Below are 16,100 nucleotides of genomic sequence, written 5' to 3'. Positions count from 1 at the left end.
CTAGGAGCTGTATCAGTGAAGAGATTGCTTTGGATATGTCTGAGATTTTGTTGCCTTTGGATTCTTCTAGAATTTTTATGGTTTCCCATCGTACATTTAAGTCCTTTATCCTTTTTGAGTTTATTTTTGTGTATGGTGTAATTTGGTGGTCTAGTTTCATTTTCTTGCATATATCTGTCCAATTTTCCCAATACCATTTATTGAAGAGACTATCTTGGCTCCATTGTATGTTCTTGCCTCCTTTGTCAAATATTAATTGAGCATATTGGTTCGGGCCGATTTCTGGGCTCTCTATTCTATTCCATTGATCTATATGTCTGTTCTTGTGCCAGTACCAGGCAGTTTTGAGAATAGTGGCTTTGTAATACAGCTTGATATCTGTTATTGAGATCCCACCTACTTTGTTCTTTCTCAGGATTGCTGCAGCTATTCGGGGTCTTTTTTTATTCCAAATGAATTTTTGGAGAGTTCGTTCTAGATCTGTGAAGTATGCCGTTGGTATTTTAATGGGAAGTGCGTTGAATTTATAGATTGCTTTGGGTAGTATGGACATTTTAATGATGTTGATTCTACCAATCCATGAACACGGTATGTTCTTCCATCTGTTTATGTCTTCCTCTATCTCTTTTTTCAATGTCCTGTAGTTTTCTGAGTAGAGGTCTTTACCTCCTTAGTTAAGTTTATTCCTAGGTCTCTTAATTTTTTTGGTGCGATGGTAAATGGGTTTGTTTTTATGATCTCTCTTTCTGAAAGTTCACTATTGGTGTATAGAAATGCCTCAGATTTCTTGGGGTTAATTTTGTATCCTGCTACATTGCCAAATTCATGTATTAAGTCTAGTAGTTTTTTGATGGAGTCTCTAGGGTTTTGTATGTATAATATCATGTCGTCTGCAAATAAGGACAGTTTTACTTCCTCTTTTCCAATTTGGATGCCTTTTATTTCTTCTTCTTGTCTAATTGCAATGGCTAATACTTCCAGTACTATGTTGAACAGAGTGGTAAGAGTGGGCATCCCTGTCTTGTTCCTGTTCTTAGGGGAAATGGTGTTAGTTTTTGTCCATTGAGTATGATGTTGGCTGTGGGCCTGTCATATATGGCTTCTGATTCACTTTAAATCAGACTTATGGTAAAGAAATAACTGATCTTTAAGTTATATTTGTCAGTATAATTAACTTAAAACCCATCCTCTGAATGACAACTTTATTTCATTTTATCATCCTTGTGGAGGAGCCTCCTGCGCCTTAAGAAAGAGACTCTGCATAGTCTCATATTGTATAGCCATTTGTTAGGCTTTTACCAGATTAGCATTGCCTTTTCTCATTTACCATTTCAAATTACCTCCTTTGAATAATCCTATATAATGAAACCCTAATATGCAAATCGACCAGATGGCGGAATGACTGGTCGCTATGACGCGCACTGACCACCAGGGGGCAGATGCTCAACGCAGGAACTGCCCCCAGTTGGTATGGTCACTGCTGCATTCAGCATCCCAGATTGTGAGAGGACAGGCCTCTAGTTTATTGAATAATAATCAAATAAAAGTTACCTCCATTTCCTATTCCCTTTGCCTAGCTCTGATCTAAATGGATGATACCATGATCATGGTATTTCAGTGACTTTCGAGGTGGTAGGTAATTTGAAGTTCCTCCTGAACCTTGCTACAATAACTTTTTAGTGTATTTTGACCCTTCCTTTGATATTGATAGGTGTAGTCTATCAATATGTACCTTTTTTTTTACTTTGGTTGTATGTGAGAAAAATGATAAGTGAATATGTACCTTATAAATGTGATGAGATATTTGGGATAAATGAGGAAGTGTCACTGTAGAAAATTTGGAAATACGGAGGAGAAAGGGAACAATGAAGTTCCCCAACCCAGAAACAATCCTTAATATCATTTCTGTCTAACCATTTGAACAAAACTGTTTTTAAAAAAATTTTTTATTGATTTTTAGAAAGAGAGGAAGGGAGAGGGAGAGAGAAACATCAATGAGACAGGAATATCATCCATTGGCTGCCTCCTGCATGCCCCACACAAATCACATTGGCGATCAAGCCCACAACCCAGGCATGTGCCTTGACTGGGAATTGAACTATGACCTCCCAGTTCATAGGTCGACACTCAACTGCTGAGCCATACAGGCTGGCTTGTTATAATTTTGACTGTTCTGGGGCTGTAAACATATAAAACATTTACTTTAAATGATGAAAGGTTATGTTTCTAATTTTCTTTCTTTCTTTTTTTTTGTTTGTATTTTGTTTGTTAATCTTCATCCGAGGATATTTTTCCATTGATTTTTTATTTTAGGGAGAGTAGAAGAATGAGGGAAAGACAGAGAGCACATCGATTGGTTGCCTCATGCACTGGCCCAGGCCCTGGTTGGGGCTCTGGGCCGGTGAGGAGCCTGAACTAAGGTATGTGCCCTTGACCAGAATGGAACCCAGGACCCTTTGGTCCACAGGCCAACGCTCTATCCACTGAGCCAAACCGGCTAGGGCTGTATTTGTGTTTCTTGACCTTATCTTTGAGATTTCAGCTTAAAAGTAATTTTTAGCATAGCACCTAACACATTCTGTTCTTTGTTTGCTTGTTTAATATTCCTTGACCGACTATACACTCCTTGAGGGCTAGAGTCTTATCTTGTTCCCCAGTGTATTTAACTTACTATAAACAGCACAGCACATGGCTTAGTTAGATGCTTAATGGAAAGAAAGATTGGAAGAACTTACACCAATTAATTAAAAAAATTTTCTTTTGAGTACCAAGATTATTGTTGATTTTTAGTGGTAATCATTATTGTGAAAATATGAAGAAGAGACAAGTTAGTACTTCTTCCATAAGTGTAATCTCCCAGTCCTGCCCTGTACCCTCTAACTAGTTTTTAAAAATGAATTCATGAACATAGGAGATAATGGTCCCCAAAGGAAAAAAGGTGCTATGAATGGAAAATCTTGGTTACTTGTTCTTACTACTTTTTCTTATAATCTGAGGCAGCACTGGACTGTCTTGTTCTTGGTTACTTGATTTTACAGTTTTGGAAATAACTGTGCTACTTCTCCCTTTTGAGGGATAAGGGCAGGAGATGCAGATGTTGGAGGCTACCAGTGGTTTTTCGGAATTCTTTTGCCATTTTAAACTACTTTTTAATAAGTGGTATTAATATTCTTAATTACCACTTGTATGGCTCAGAAAATTTATTTCATGGAAGTTTACAAAGATGACTTTCCAATACTTAATTTTCTTGTGTTTGCTCCCTTAGATTTTGACATTGTGCAGCAAAGAAATGGTTATGGAGAAGCCCAGTCCGCTGCTTGTAGGGCGGGAGTTTGTGAGGCAGTATTATACTTTGCTGAATAAAGCTCCAGAATATTTACACAGGTAAATTTTAAATGGTTTATTTTAGTATTTTTTATTTAGTTTTATTTTCTTGAATGTGACTTGACATATTGTCTTCCTGTCACCTCCTGTCTTGACAGTATCTTTTATAAACCTTATCTAATATTTTAACCATCTGGTGGCTAAAACCATTTTTAAAAAAAATGAAATCCACAGTAAGAAAACCATTTCACACAATGTAACACATCACATGCTTATGCATGTGCACAAAATTATATACTCTAGTACTTTATGTTTCATTTAAAAAAACAACCATCTTTGGCTTAACAACTAATGAGTTCCAGTCTGCAATTTGAAATCATGGGCTTAAGTCACCTCCTTAAAGTTTTCTATAGCAACATTAGGAAACGAATCCATTAAGTGATTATACTTGTGAACATTTCTTGATTAATCTGCAAAATAGTATTTCTTGGTAAAACAGCAACAGGAGCCTTGTTTATTATTTTGGTAAGAGTTGGAATTTGTAAGCTTATTTTTTCCAGAGATTGAAATGAAATTGATTTATGTTCTTTCTGATATATTTTAGCAGATGGAAGATAAGTGAGACTTTTGTAAGTATTAGGCTTTGCAAGTATTTGTTGTAGAATACTCTAGCCAAGTGAACTAAGGATAAATATATATATTATTTATAGGTTCTCTTATAAGGATGCTGGTTATTCTAAAGTTAGATTTTGCAATATGCCCTGCATTGTTAAACATGTGTATTATTCTGTGTTGTTACAGGAGATATTTTTATATAGCAACACCCCCCCCCCCAACCTAAAATGAATACTTATACATTTACCTAATTATAAAAATAAAGGCTTTCTTGTTGACAGTGTTTGTGGAAGGAGAATAGAATTAATAGGGTCATTCATGATTTGAAGTTTAATCTTTTTACAATGTAGGTATTAACATTTTTAGCTTTTTTTTAAAGCAAGGAACTTTTTTTATAATGATGAAAAAGTAAAATGTAAAACAGACTTTCCACCATCATTTCAAATAGCAGCACTACTGTTTTATACTTATGTAACCAGTTTCCCTAGTAATGAAAATTTAGTTTGTAATTTTGTACTGGTTAATACTGTAACGAATATCCTCACACATACATTTTTGTGTGCCTTAAGAATAAGTTCCTAGAAGTCAAAATGTTAAAGGTTTTTCTTAGGCACATTTAGAGCCAAGTTGTCCTCCAGTGAAATAATAGCAGTTGATGTGCTTGCCAGTTTTACAAAATTGGAGGAAATAGTATAAACTTTAAAATATTGGTAGCAGTTAAAAGTATGGACGCTGGAATGAGACAGACTGAGTTTATGTCTTAGCTGCCCCACTTGAAAGGCGTGTGATCTTAGGTAAGTTAATTTAACTTCTTCTGAATCTCAGTTTGCTCATTTAGATAATAGCACTTATTTCATGAGTTTGTTGTTAGGGTTAAATGAATCAGTATATGTAATGCACTGAGAACATTACTTGGCATAGAGGAAGTCTTAAACATGTTTTATGATTGAACTTGAATTCTCTTTATGAAAAAATCAACCTTGCATGTTTGATAACCCTAATTTAGAAAGATATTGATTCTAATTGCTTTAGGTAATGCCAGAGAAGCATCGTGTACTTAAAAGCAATATAAACATATTAATAAAAAATTGGGTGTTGAAATAATGTAGATTTTTTTTATGTAGTCTCTGAATTATTTGTTATTTTAAATCTAAACTGATTTAATCTAAACCTTTCAAGGGTTAGTAATCATTTGGAACTCAAAAAGTAGAATGTTAAACAGCATTTGATTCCCAAACTAATCTAGATAACTGAGTTTTTTTATCTAAAGGAAAAGAAATGGGTCAACTACTGCAGCATCAGTATGTAGAATGTTTTATGAATATTTCATTTTTCCACTTAACAAAAAATAGATGTAACAGGAATTAGATGAGAATAGCTAATGATCTGGGTGCATGGTATATTAGTGTGCTAGATACGCTAATAATTTTATGTCATTATTCATTTAATCCTTACAAAAACCCTATGGGGTAGTCATTGTTCTGATTTATAACCACGGAAAGTGAACTTAAAAACCCTAAATATACTTAAAATTACACAACTAATGAATGAGAGAGCTGGACCTGGAAATTAGGTCTCTCTGATATCAGAACTCTATTGCCTCTTAGACTTCCTTCTCCTGATAATTGAATATTAATCATTATCAATGTTTTTACAGGTTTTATGGCAGAAATTCTTCCTATGTTCATGGTGGAGTAGATGCCAGTGGAAAGCCCCAGGAGGCTGTTTATGGCCAAAATGTAACTATCAATTTCATATACATTTTAGATTTTTCTTGTGTGTTGATAGAGATTTGAAAAATAGCCTTCGTGTGCCCATTCTCCCCCCTCCCATTGCCATTAATTTCTTGAATGTGATCATTAGTTGTAACTAGAATTTATGTTACAATAATTATGGATTGTGCTTTGAGTTCTTAAAAACATCCATTTTGAATGAAGCACATTATTACATTGGGGTGGATACAAAGGAGAAGATGGGATGTTTTCTATCCTTGATGTAATTTATACATAAAACAGTTGAGACAATGTATTAAGTTTATACAAATGTGGGCTGAGTGTTACTTTAAATAGGGATGTACAGAAGTATGTATGCTCCTTAATGATTTTGTAGAGAATGGGATGTGGGATTTCAGCTAGACTCTGAATTACAGGATTTGGCCTTGCCAAACGAAGAAATTGAAAGTAGAAGAAATGGCCTTAGCAAGCATGCAGTAAAGTAAAATTAGCTATGCGGTCAAGGAGTAGTCAACACATTTTGTGTGAGTAACTAAATGCCCAATACAGAATATGGCAGGAAGCTTTATAAAGCCCATATTTCTGCATAATAAGAGACACCATTGTGATTTCTTGTGTCAAGAGTTGACATGTTGAAAATGGTGGCTTAGGAAGGAAGACCAGTCTGGCAGTAATACATAGTATGATGAAATGGATTCAAGTGAGGCAGAAGGATTAAGTAAATAATCTATAAATTGTAAGGAAGAAATCAGTGAAGTTTTGTTGTAGTATTGTATAGGTAATGCAGTATCACAAAAGTTTGTATTTTTTCCCTTCTCCTAATAAAGGATATACACCACAAAGTATTATCTCTGAACTTCAGTGAATGTCATACTAAAATTCGTCATGTGGATGCTCATGCAACCTTGAGTGATGGAGTAGTTGTCCAGGTCATGGGTTTGCTGTCTAACAGTGGACAACCAGAGAGGAAGTTTATGCAAACCTTTGTTCTGGCTCCTGAAGTAAGTTTTCATTTACATGATTTTGTTTGGCTCTTAGTTGCTTGATGTGTCCAAAGAGTTTCTTCTTACCAGCTTGGATACATATACATGTAACTTTTTTGAGAAATTTGTAGTGAACATGTTGATATAATTTACTTGAGCTTTTTGTGCGTGTGTGTTTGCACTCTTTGACTAGAGATAAAAGACAGATACTGATACTAATGGGTAAATAGATGATTAAAATTACAGAACTAATAAAAAAAATTGTTATGTTTAATAGGTTACATATTAAATGGAATGGGAAAGTTTCATTTGTTAATTGTTCAGATTCTCTTACATTGAGTAGACATTTCTTGAGTTCCAATATTCTTTGATTGATCTTCTTTAGTTTACTTTATTAACATCATGTAGCATGTTCAACTTTGGGAAATTATATTGAGTCTACGTTATTTCTATAGTATTAAAATAGAAATTTAATGTGCCGTGTAATTTGTTCTTTTTGCGTTGTGCCACTTTTATGGGTACTTATGGCATATTTGGATGTTTTTTTTACAGGGATCTGTTCCAAATAAATTTTACGTTCACAATGATATGTTTCGTTATGAGGATGAAGTATTTGGTGATTCTGAACCAGAACTTGATGAAGGTGAGGTTACTTTCAAGGTAGAAAGGTTCTTTCATCACTCTTTAAGGAAAAGTATGAAATTTACAGAAGCTTTTGTATAACTGAGTTCAAAACCCCTTTCACCTTTTGGTATTTGTTGTAAACAGTATAGGTGTTCATTATATGAAATTATAAAAAAGTCAGACAGAGAGAGTGAAAAAAATTCTCAATCTCATCCTTTATAGATAACTAAGAGTTTGGTGCAAATTACAGAATTTTGTTAAATCCTATACTTGGCCTAAAGCTTGCTTTTAGGCCTGGCTGGTGTGGCTCATTGTTGAGCATTGACCTATGAACCAGGAGGTCACGGTTCAATTCCCGGTCCAAGCATATGCCCAGGTTGCGGGCTCAATCCCCAGTGTAGGGTGTGCAGGAGGCAGCTGATCAATGATTCTCTCTCATCATTGATGTTTCTATCTCTCTCTCCTCCCTTCCTCAGTAAAATCAATAAAAATATTTAAAAAATAATACTTGCTTTTAATTTTTCACTTAATATTTTAGTTGACTGGTAATTTTTTAGATATACCATAATTATTTAATTGATCTTCCATTGATATACATCATTTTTTAAATTATTATTTGCTCTATTGAATAGATGTGACAAAGGAAACTGAGTTATGGCTTTATAATTTATTTCCTTTCTTTTCCTTACTAATGGATTTTTAAAAAAATATATATTTTATTGATTTTTTACAGAGAGGAAGGGAGAGGGATAGAGAGTTAGAAACATCAATGAGAGAGAAACATCAATCAGCTGCCTCCTGCACACCTCCTACTGGGTATGTGCCCGCAACCAAGGTACATGCCCTTGACCGGAATCGAAGCCGGGACCTTTTACTCCGTAGGCCGACGCTCTATCCACTGAGCCAAACCAGCTAGGGCACTAATGGATTTTTAAAAAAAATACGATTAAATACCAAACTTTATCTTGCTTGCTCTTCATTTGTTTTTAGAGACTAGGGAATATCACAAATTAGTGCTTTTGTAAGAAATATGACAATTTTTTGCTATTTACTATCATATCACTGCCTTAATCATTAAAAATATGTATATCACATTGTGTGTTGAACCTCTTAAAAAAAAGATTTGGTATATTATGTGTTGTCAGAATCGGAAGATGAAGTAGAAGAGGAACAAGAAGAAAGGCAACCATCTCCAGAACCTGTACAAGAAAATGCTAGCAGTGGATACTATGAAGCTCACCCTGTGACGTAAGAATAGTCCTTGCAAAGTTAAATTTGTTCTATATTATAACGTCAGGTGGTTTTTGCTCCTAGAATTGTTCGAAGTTTTTGATAAAGGTACCTATTAGGACAGTATTTGAGTACTTTGAAGAAATTTGGAAATAATTGTTTTAATTAATTAAAAAATTGAACCTGGTTTAGACCAAAACCATGATCACTTACTGATAATGCAGATCACTTAGGACAATACAGAGTGAGCATTTTATTTATTTTATTTTTTTAGATTATTTTATTCTTTTTTAAATTTTTTTTAAATTAAATCTTTATTGTTCAGATAATTACAGTTGTTCCTCTTTTTCTTCCCCATAGTTCCCCTCCACCCGGTTCCCACCCCACCCTCTGCCCTTACTCCCCCCTCCCACTGTCCTCATCCATAGGTGAACGATTTTTGTCCAGTCTCTTCCCACACCCTCCACACCCCTTTCCCCCCCAAGAATAGTCAGTCCATTCCCTTTCTATGCCCCTGAGTCTGTTATATTCACCAGTTTATTCTGTTCATCAGATTATTTATTCACTTGATTTTTAGATTGACTTGTTGATAGATGTGTATTTGTTGTTCATAATTTTTTTATCACTGTGAGGAATTGACCTCCAGGCCAATTGGCTGTGAGATTCAGCTGTGTCTGCGGTGGGAGAACTTCTGTGCTGGAGACACCCCTCTGGGGCTAGACTTGCTTCAATGGGGCTTTGGTGCTCACTGAGTCTGCCCCCTGAGTGTGTCTTTTATGGTTCCACGGAGCTGCAAACTGGATGGTCCCACTCTGACCTCTGGGCTTCCTGGCTCCTGGATCTCTAGGGAGGTGCTAATCTAGCCTTTGCCTGAGGCTATCCAGCAAAAGCCTCCCTGCAGGGCTTGGGCGGGGCGGGTCCCACGGGATCAACAGGGCGGGGTTAGCAATTATGGCTGCTCTCAGTCTTGCCCTCAGAGGCTCTGCTTCTCAGTGTCCCGGTAATCGCTGCAAGCCCCTCGGAGAGAAAGCTGCCCTAGGGTTCTGAGCGATGCCAGACAGTCCCGCTTCTCCCGTATGAGTCTGGGTCCCCAGAGACTCGCCCGGAACTGGAGCTCAGAGCCTGAGACTCCCTCCCGATTGAAAACAACAACCGCGCCCTCAGCAGCCAGCCCGCTCCACATGCACTCCGAACCTTAGTATTTCACCTCCGCACTGCACCTCCTCTGAGTCTCGGTATGCTTTTCTCTTTCCTCCTAGTTGTAGAACTTCCACTCAGCCAGCCTTCCTGTGGTTCTGGATGATGTCCATTCCGTCTTTTAGTTGTATTTTTGAAGTGGTTGTTCGAGGCAGCAAACTCCCGTGTTTACCTATGCCGTGTATTTGTTGTTCATAATTTGTATCTTTACCTTTTTCTTCTTTTTCCTCTTCTTAAAGGATACCTTTCAGCATTTCATATAATACTGGTTTGGTGGTGATGAACTCCTTTAGCTTTTTCTTATCTGTGAAGCTTTTTATCTGACCTTCAATTCTGAATGATAGCTTTGCTGGATAAAGTAATCTTGGTTGTAGGTTCTTGCTATTCATCACTTTGAATATTTCTTGCCACTCCCTTCTGGCCTGCATAGTTTCTATTGAGAAATCAGCTGACAGTCGTATGGGTACTCCCTTGTAGGTAACTGACTTTTTTTCTCTTGCTGCTTTTAAGATTCTCTCTTTGTCTTTTGCTCTTGGCATTTTAATTATGATGTGTCTTGGTGTGGTCCTCTTTGGATTCCTTTGTTTGGGGTTCTCTGTGCTTCCTGGACTTATAAGTCTATTTCTTTCACCAGGTAGGGGAAGTTTTCTGTCATTATTTTTTCAAATAGGTTTTCAATATCTTGCAATCTCTCTTCTTCTGGCACCCCCATAATTTGAATGTTGGTATGCTTGAAGCTGTCCCAGAGGCTCCTTACACTGTTTTCATATTTTTGGATTATTTTTTCATTTTGCTTTTCTGGTTGGGTGTTTTTTGCTTCTTCATATTTCAAATCTTTGACTTGATTCTTGCGATCCTCTGGTCTGCTGTTGGAACTCAGCATAATATCCTTTATTTCAGTCAGTGTATGCTTAATTTCTAGTTGGTCCTTTTTCATAACCTCGAGGTTCTCACTAGATTTATGGAGGGTCTCCCTAAATTTATCAGCAGTTTCTAGAAGAAGGTTGAAAAACCTTATTAGTGTGGTTTTGAACTCTATATCCAGTAGTTTGCTTTCCTCCATTTCTGTCATTTGTGACCTGTTTCTTTGTCTCCGCATTTTTTATGCTTCCCTGTGTTGATAGAGTGGCTTTCTGTGCTAGGTGTCCTATAAGGCCCAGTGGCTCAGCCTCCCCAATTACCAGAGGTGGACACTCTTGGTGCACCCCTTTGTGGGCTGTGTGCACAGTCTTGTTGTAGTTAAGCCTTGATTGTTGTAGGTATCACTGGGAGGATTTGACCTCCAGGCCAATTGGCTGTGAGAATCAGCTGTGTCTGCAGTGGGAGAACTTCTGTGCTGGAGACACCCTTCTGGGGCAAGACTTGCTTCAGTGGGGCTTTGGTGCTCACTGAGTCTGCCCCCTGAGTGTGTCCTTTATGGATCTGAGGAGTTGTAATCTGGATGGCCCCACTCTGTGACCACTGTGTACACTGGCTCTTGGATCTCTAAGGAGGTGCTAATTTACCCTCTGCCTGAGGCTACCCAGCAGGAGCTATGGAGAGATGTGCAGATTCCTCTTCTTTGTTTGGGGTTTGGAGGTGCCCAGATGAGGCCCAGCTGTGAAGTAATGCAAGTGCTGTGGGGCCTTGGGCCTTCTTTTGGGTGTTCTGTGTCTCTCTGACCCAGCTGCAGTTTGTTAGGTAATTTTAGAGGGCCAGGTATTCATATGCAAAAGCCTCTGCGCACAGCTTGGGTGGGGCGGGGTCTCAGGGAATCAACAGGGCGGAGCATACAGCTATGGCTGATCCTCAGCCCTGCCCTAAGAGGCCCCTGGTCTCACTCTTCTGCGGTAATTGCTGCAAGCACCTCTGAGAGAAAGCTGCCTTTGAGTTCTGTCCGCTGCCAGACAGTCCAGTTTCTCCCCATATGAATCTGGGTCCCCAGAGACTCGCCCGGAACTGGAGTTCAAAGCAGTCAGGAGCTTGTGTCTCCCTCCCGATTGAAAAAGACAACCGCGTCCTCAGGTGCCAGCCCCTTTCTGTGCGCTCGAGCCTCCGTACCTCTGCACTTTACTTCCGCACCTCCTCTGAGTCTCTGTGCTTTTCTCTTTCCTTCTAGTTGTAGAATTTCCACTCAGCCAGACTTCCTGTGGTTCTGGATGATGTCTGTTTTGTCTTTTAGTTGTATTTTTTTATTTATTTTATTGTTTTATTGCTTAAAGTATTAGAAAGAGTATTATATATGTCTCCTTTTTTTTCTCCTCTTGACCCTCCCCTAGCCTCCCATGCCCCCGGTGTCTTGTGTCCATTGGTTATGCTCATATGCATGCATACAAGTCCTTCGGTTGATCTCTTACTCCCCCCTCCACCAACCCCCCAACCCTCCCCAGCCTTCTCGCTGTAGTTTGACAGTCTGTTCGATGTTGCTCTGCCTCTGTATCTATTTTTGTTCATCAGTTTATAATGGTCTTAATTATCCATAAATGACTGAGATAATGTGGTATTTTTCTTTCATTGACTGGCTTATTTCACTTAGCGTAATGCTCTCTAGTTCCGTCCATTCAGTTGTATTTTTGAAGTGGTTGTGCGAGGCAGCAATTTCCCGTGTTTACCTATGCCGCCATGTTGGTTCTCTTATTTTATTCTTTATCTGTTTGTTTTTCAATATCATTTTTTTTTTTAAATTCTCACTTAAGGGAATTTTTCTATTGATTTTTAGAGAGAGTGGGAGAGAGAGGAAAAGACAGAAATATCAATGTGAGAGAAACATCGATTGGTTGCCTCCTGCACTTGCCCTGTAGCCTGCAACCGAGGTACATGCCCTTGACCGGAATCGAACCTGGGACCCTTCAGTCCGCAGGCTGACGCTCTCTCCACTGAGCAAAACTGGCTAGGGCATGAGCATTTAATGTCATAAATAGGGGGTTTCTTTCTAGTTGATACTAAAGTAAACATTTTTAGTAATCCAGTTTTAAAACAGTGAAGTTGAGAAATGTTGCTTGAGACTATTACTCCCTTCTGCCTTCTAGTTCTTACTGGACTTTTGCCCATTAGATTAGAGAGATACTGAATTTTATCTTATTTGAATTAATCATTTTACTCATACTGAAAAGGAAATAAAATATGTTATTGTAGTAATGGCATAGAGGAGCCTTTGGAAGAATCCTCTCATGAACCTGAACCTGAGCCAGAATCTGAAACAAAGACTGAAGAGCTGAAGCTGTCAGTGGAAGAGAAGAAGTTGGAAGAATTAGAGGAGAAGTCTACTTCTCCTCCTCCTGCTGAACCTGTGTCTCTGCCACAAGAACCACCGAAGGTTAGATCAAAGGAACTCTTTATAACATCACACTTTTATATTTGATACCATTAATGAAGCATGACCTTTGTTCTATTATGTTAATTTGTTTCATATAGTAAACTAAACTTTTTTGTGCATATGAAAGAAACTGGGTTTTTTGGTAATCCTGAGAAAATCTCATTGTTTTTTTCCCCTCAAAAAATACCCCTCAGAGTGAAGTTGAAGATTAATCTTTGTCTCTGCAATGTTTAGTACCTTACATGAAATTATTTGGGTCCATGCATAAAACTGAGAGTTGCTCTTCCATTCTGTACTAATAAATCCTCTACACACCAGATGCAAGGAGTCTTACAATTTCCCAACTTAAATAAGTTGGCCTATTAAAAGAAGAGATACCTCTTATTTCTGGCTTAATGGGAAAAGTTTCCTTACTACACTAATTAAATTGTCTTGGAAAGATGAGTGACACCCATAATGTATCATTTAAACCTATCTATACATCTTTTATCTTTCTGTAAAAATAGAAGGTTAAAGTATATTTGGGTAGTGAGAGGAGATTCCTTGTTCAATTTGTGAATGTTTGTTAAAGTTTCCAGCTAGTACTTTCTTCTTTCCTATCCTTCCCCTCTTAACACCATCACACACCCCATTTTTCTCTAAAAGGGGAAAGAAATTGGTTCTATTAGGCTCTTATTTTTCTAGCATGTATTAGTGGTTTTGTCCCACTTGCTCATCTACTTAGGGCATATAGGAACTTGCTTGTGGATTTATTTAGTAGTTCAGAAAAAAACATCAAATAATCTTGCATAATGAGATTATGAAAGCTGGCACATAGACTGGCATGTGTGTGTGTGCCTTTCTTTTAGGAGTCTTCCAATATAGAACAGTAGTTTAGAAGTGAAAAGAAAATATATATTTGGAAGTTTCCCTGTAGGAATGTTGGTGGTTTTCCATGATTAGTAGTCTAGGTTTGTTGCATTTCCTGCAGGCTTTCTCCTGGGCTTCAGTGACCAGTAAAAACCTGCCTCCTAGTGGTACTGTTTCTTCCTCTGGAATTCCACCCCATGTTAAAGCACCAGTCTCACAGGTAACCAATCTGTGAACACATTGGATTGTATCCTTGTTACATTGCCAATTGCTTATCTTTTTAATACTTTTTAAAATGAGTCTATCAGAAATTATGGATTAAATATACCAAAAAAAATTGTATTAAATGTCAGTGCACCCACTTTAAATGCCAAATCTCCATTCATCATCTGCATAGGTGGTATTTGGGGTTTGGGTGTGTGAAATGCAGATTAAGTTGGTTTTACATACATTAATTATATTGTCATTTAAAAGGCTTCTATAAAATAACCAAAATAATTCCTTTTTAAAAAGTTTTAAATTTTATTTAAAACATATTTTAAGGAAGAAATTTGGAAAGGCACAAAGTAGTATGGCATTATAAAGAATCACTGTTTTAAAAAAATAAAATACTTAAAAATTATACTGCCTAAGTTCTTCATCTGTAAGTGGTTCACACCGTTTAATCGAAGCCTGTACCAACTTATGACTGTAGTGTTCACCTTAACCAATCATTCCAGTATTCTGCTTTTTGTTTGTGGTCATCATACACATTTCAGAGCTTTCAAAACATTGAAAATAGGTGTACTTTAGAATTAACTAAATTTAAATTAAATTTATAAGCACAGTTTAAAAGAATGTCTAATTCTTTTACCTACATTTTGACTTAAACTTCATTCCACTAGAAAATTTACATTTAAAATTGTTAGTGAACATACAATTGTTTGTGTACACCTCTTAATATGCTCTAAATAGTGAATCTTTGTGGTTTCAAAAAGCTAGTAATATGAGTCAGTCTTTCTGGTGTTGGTGCACATAATCAGGTACAATACATGGCCTCATGATAACCTTTTTCCCCCCTCAGTTAGATATTCAGGAAGTGTTGAGTAGTTAGTTACCTCAGATCACAAATCAGGATTTTCCCTTAAAGAAAATTAATTTCCCAAGTATTGATTGTACTTTTCAACCCATCTGAAGACCTGATAAGTGACTTTTGGATATGCTTTGAAATGCTTGATTTATCAGGTTTGCATTTGGAATCCTTTGGATTGCTACTTCATTTCAGAGAGTTGGCTACATTTTTTTTTTTTAATTACTGCTAGTTAAAAGTTAAAATAGCTTATCCTCATTATACCAGGCATTGTCAAAACATTTTATATTCATTCTCATCTAATCCTCATAACCACTTTGTGAGGGTGGTTACTATTATTATTCCTGTTTCCCACTTAATTAAATTGAGTAGTACTTGAGACAGGTATATAAATAGTAGGGCTGGACTTTGAATTCATGCAGTTGGCTGCCATGAGCACCAGAGTCCATGTGTGACTTATGCAAACTTACTTAGATTTCTTTAGACCTTTGGAGGGGAATGTATCTCTATTTACATTTAAGAAGAGTACTAACTATATTTAAGGCATGTTTAAATTGCATTTCATTATATCCTAGCCTCTTGCCTAGGAAAAACAATATCTTAAAATTTTTGAAGTTAGTTTTTGAATTGTAGGAGATTAGATTGTATTTCCCAACCTATACCCTTATTAAAACAAAATATTTATAATTTAAACTTTAAAATAAATTTCTGATCTCTTTAGGCTATATTTAGAATGAATTCATGATTTTCCCCTTGATTTAATAAACCTTTCAATTTTATTTTGTTACTTTGGTGTAATATTTATTTCCTTAACAGTTTTAGCATAGGTAATTAATAAAATAATTAAATGTAGTTCTAGGGCATTATTAGTAGGCGTTAATTTCTTGGGAAAAAGATCTTGTCTGGAAATTGATTATTTTATCTAAATAGCTTATGTTAAATTGAAGGATGTGTTTATTAGTTGCGGTTTTTATTTGCTGTTATTGACTTGATTTGATGGTTTCATTTTTATCTCATTTTGTTTTACTTTCATTTGTGGGATTTGTCATGTGAGCACACTTTCTTGTTACATGGAAATAATTTTAAGGCCCTCAAATAAAATAGTATGTGGCATATTAGCCATTTTATCTAGTTAGAATAAGTAGTTTTAATCATAAATTTAAACCTAAAGTATTATAACT

The 16,100-nt window shown here is 36.6% G+C and overlaps 1 protein-coding gene across 4 annotated transcripts in view; it reads left to right on the top strand.

Annotated features, from left to right (window-relative positions):
• The window catches only part of G3BP2 (G3BP stress granule assembly factor 2), a 36,798-nt gene that overhangs the window by 12,718 nt on the left and 7,980 nt on the right, over positions 1-16,100 (top strand). For 2 of the 4 annotated variants that reach the window (XM_006103505.3, XM_023744806.1), the window contains exons 2-8: positions 3,266-3,384; positions 5,597-5,678; positions 6,500-6,673; positions 7,208-7,298; positions 8,425-8,527; positions 12,821-13,001; positions 13,972-14,070. In XM_006103505.3, coding sequence (XP_006103567.1) covers positions 3,290-3,384; positions 5,597-5,678; positions 6,500-6,673; positions 7,208-7,298; positions 8,425-8,527; positions 12,821-13,001; positions 13,972-14,070 — 825 coding nt within the window. In that variant the 5' untranslated portion in view covers positions 3,266-3,289. The remainder of the gene's footprint in view (positions 1-3,265; positions 3,385-5,596; positions 5,679-6,499; positions 6,674-7,207; positions 7,299-8,424; positions 8,528-12,820; positions 13,002-13,971; positions 14,071-16,100) is intronic. The other 2 variants (XM_006103508.3, XM_023744807.1) reach the window with 1 other exon arrangement.

Source organism: Myotis lucifugus, unplaced genomic scaffold, assembly GCF_000147115.1.
Source record: "Myotis lucifugus unplaced genomic scaffold, Myoluc2.0 scaffold_487, whole genome shotgun sequence".
Taxonomy (NCBI): Eukaryota; Metazoa; Chordata; class Mammalia; order Chiroptera; family Vespertilionidae; genus Myotis; species Myotis lucifugus.
This window is presented reverse-complemented; position numbering and strand designations above follow the sequence as displayed.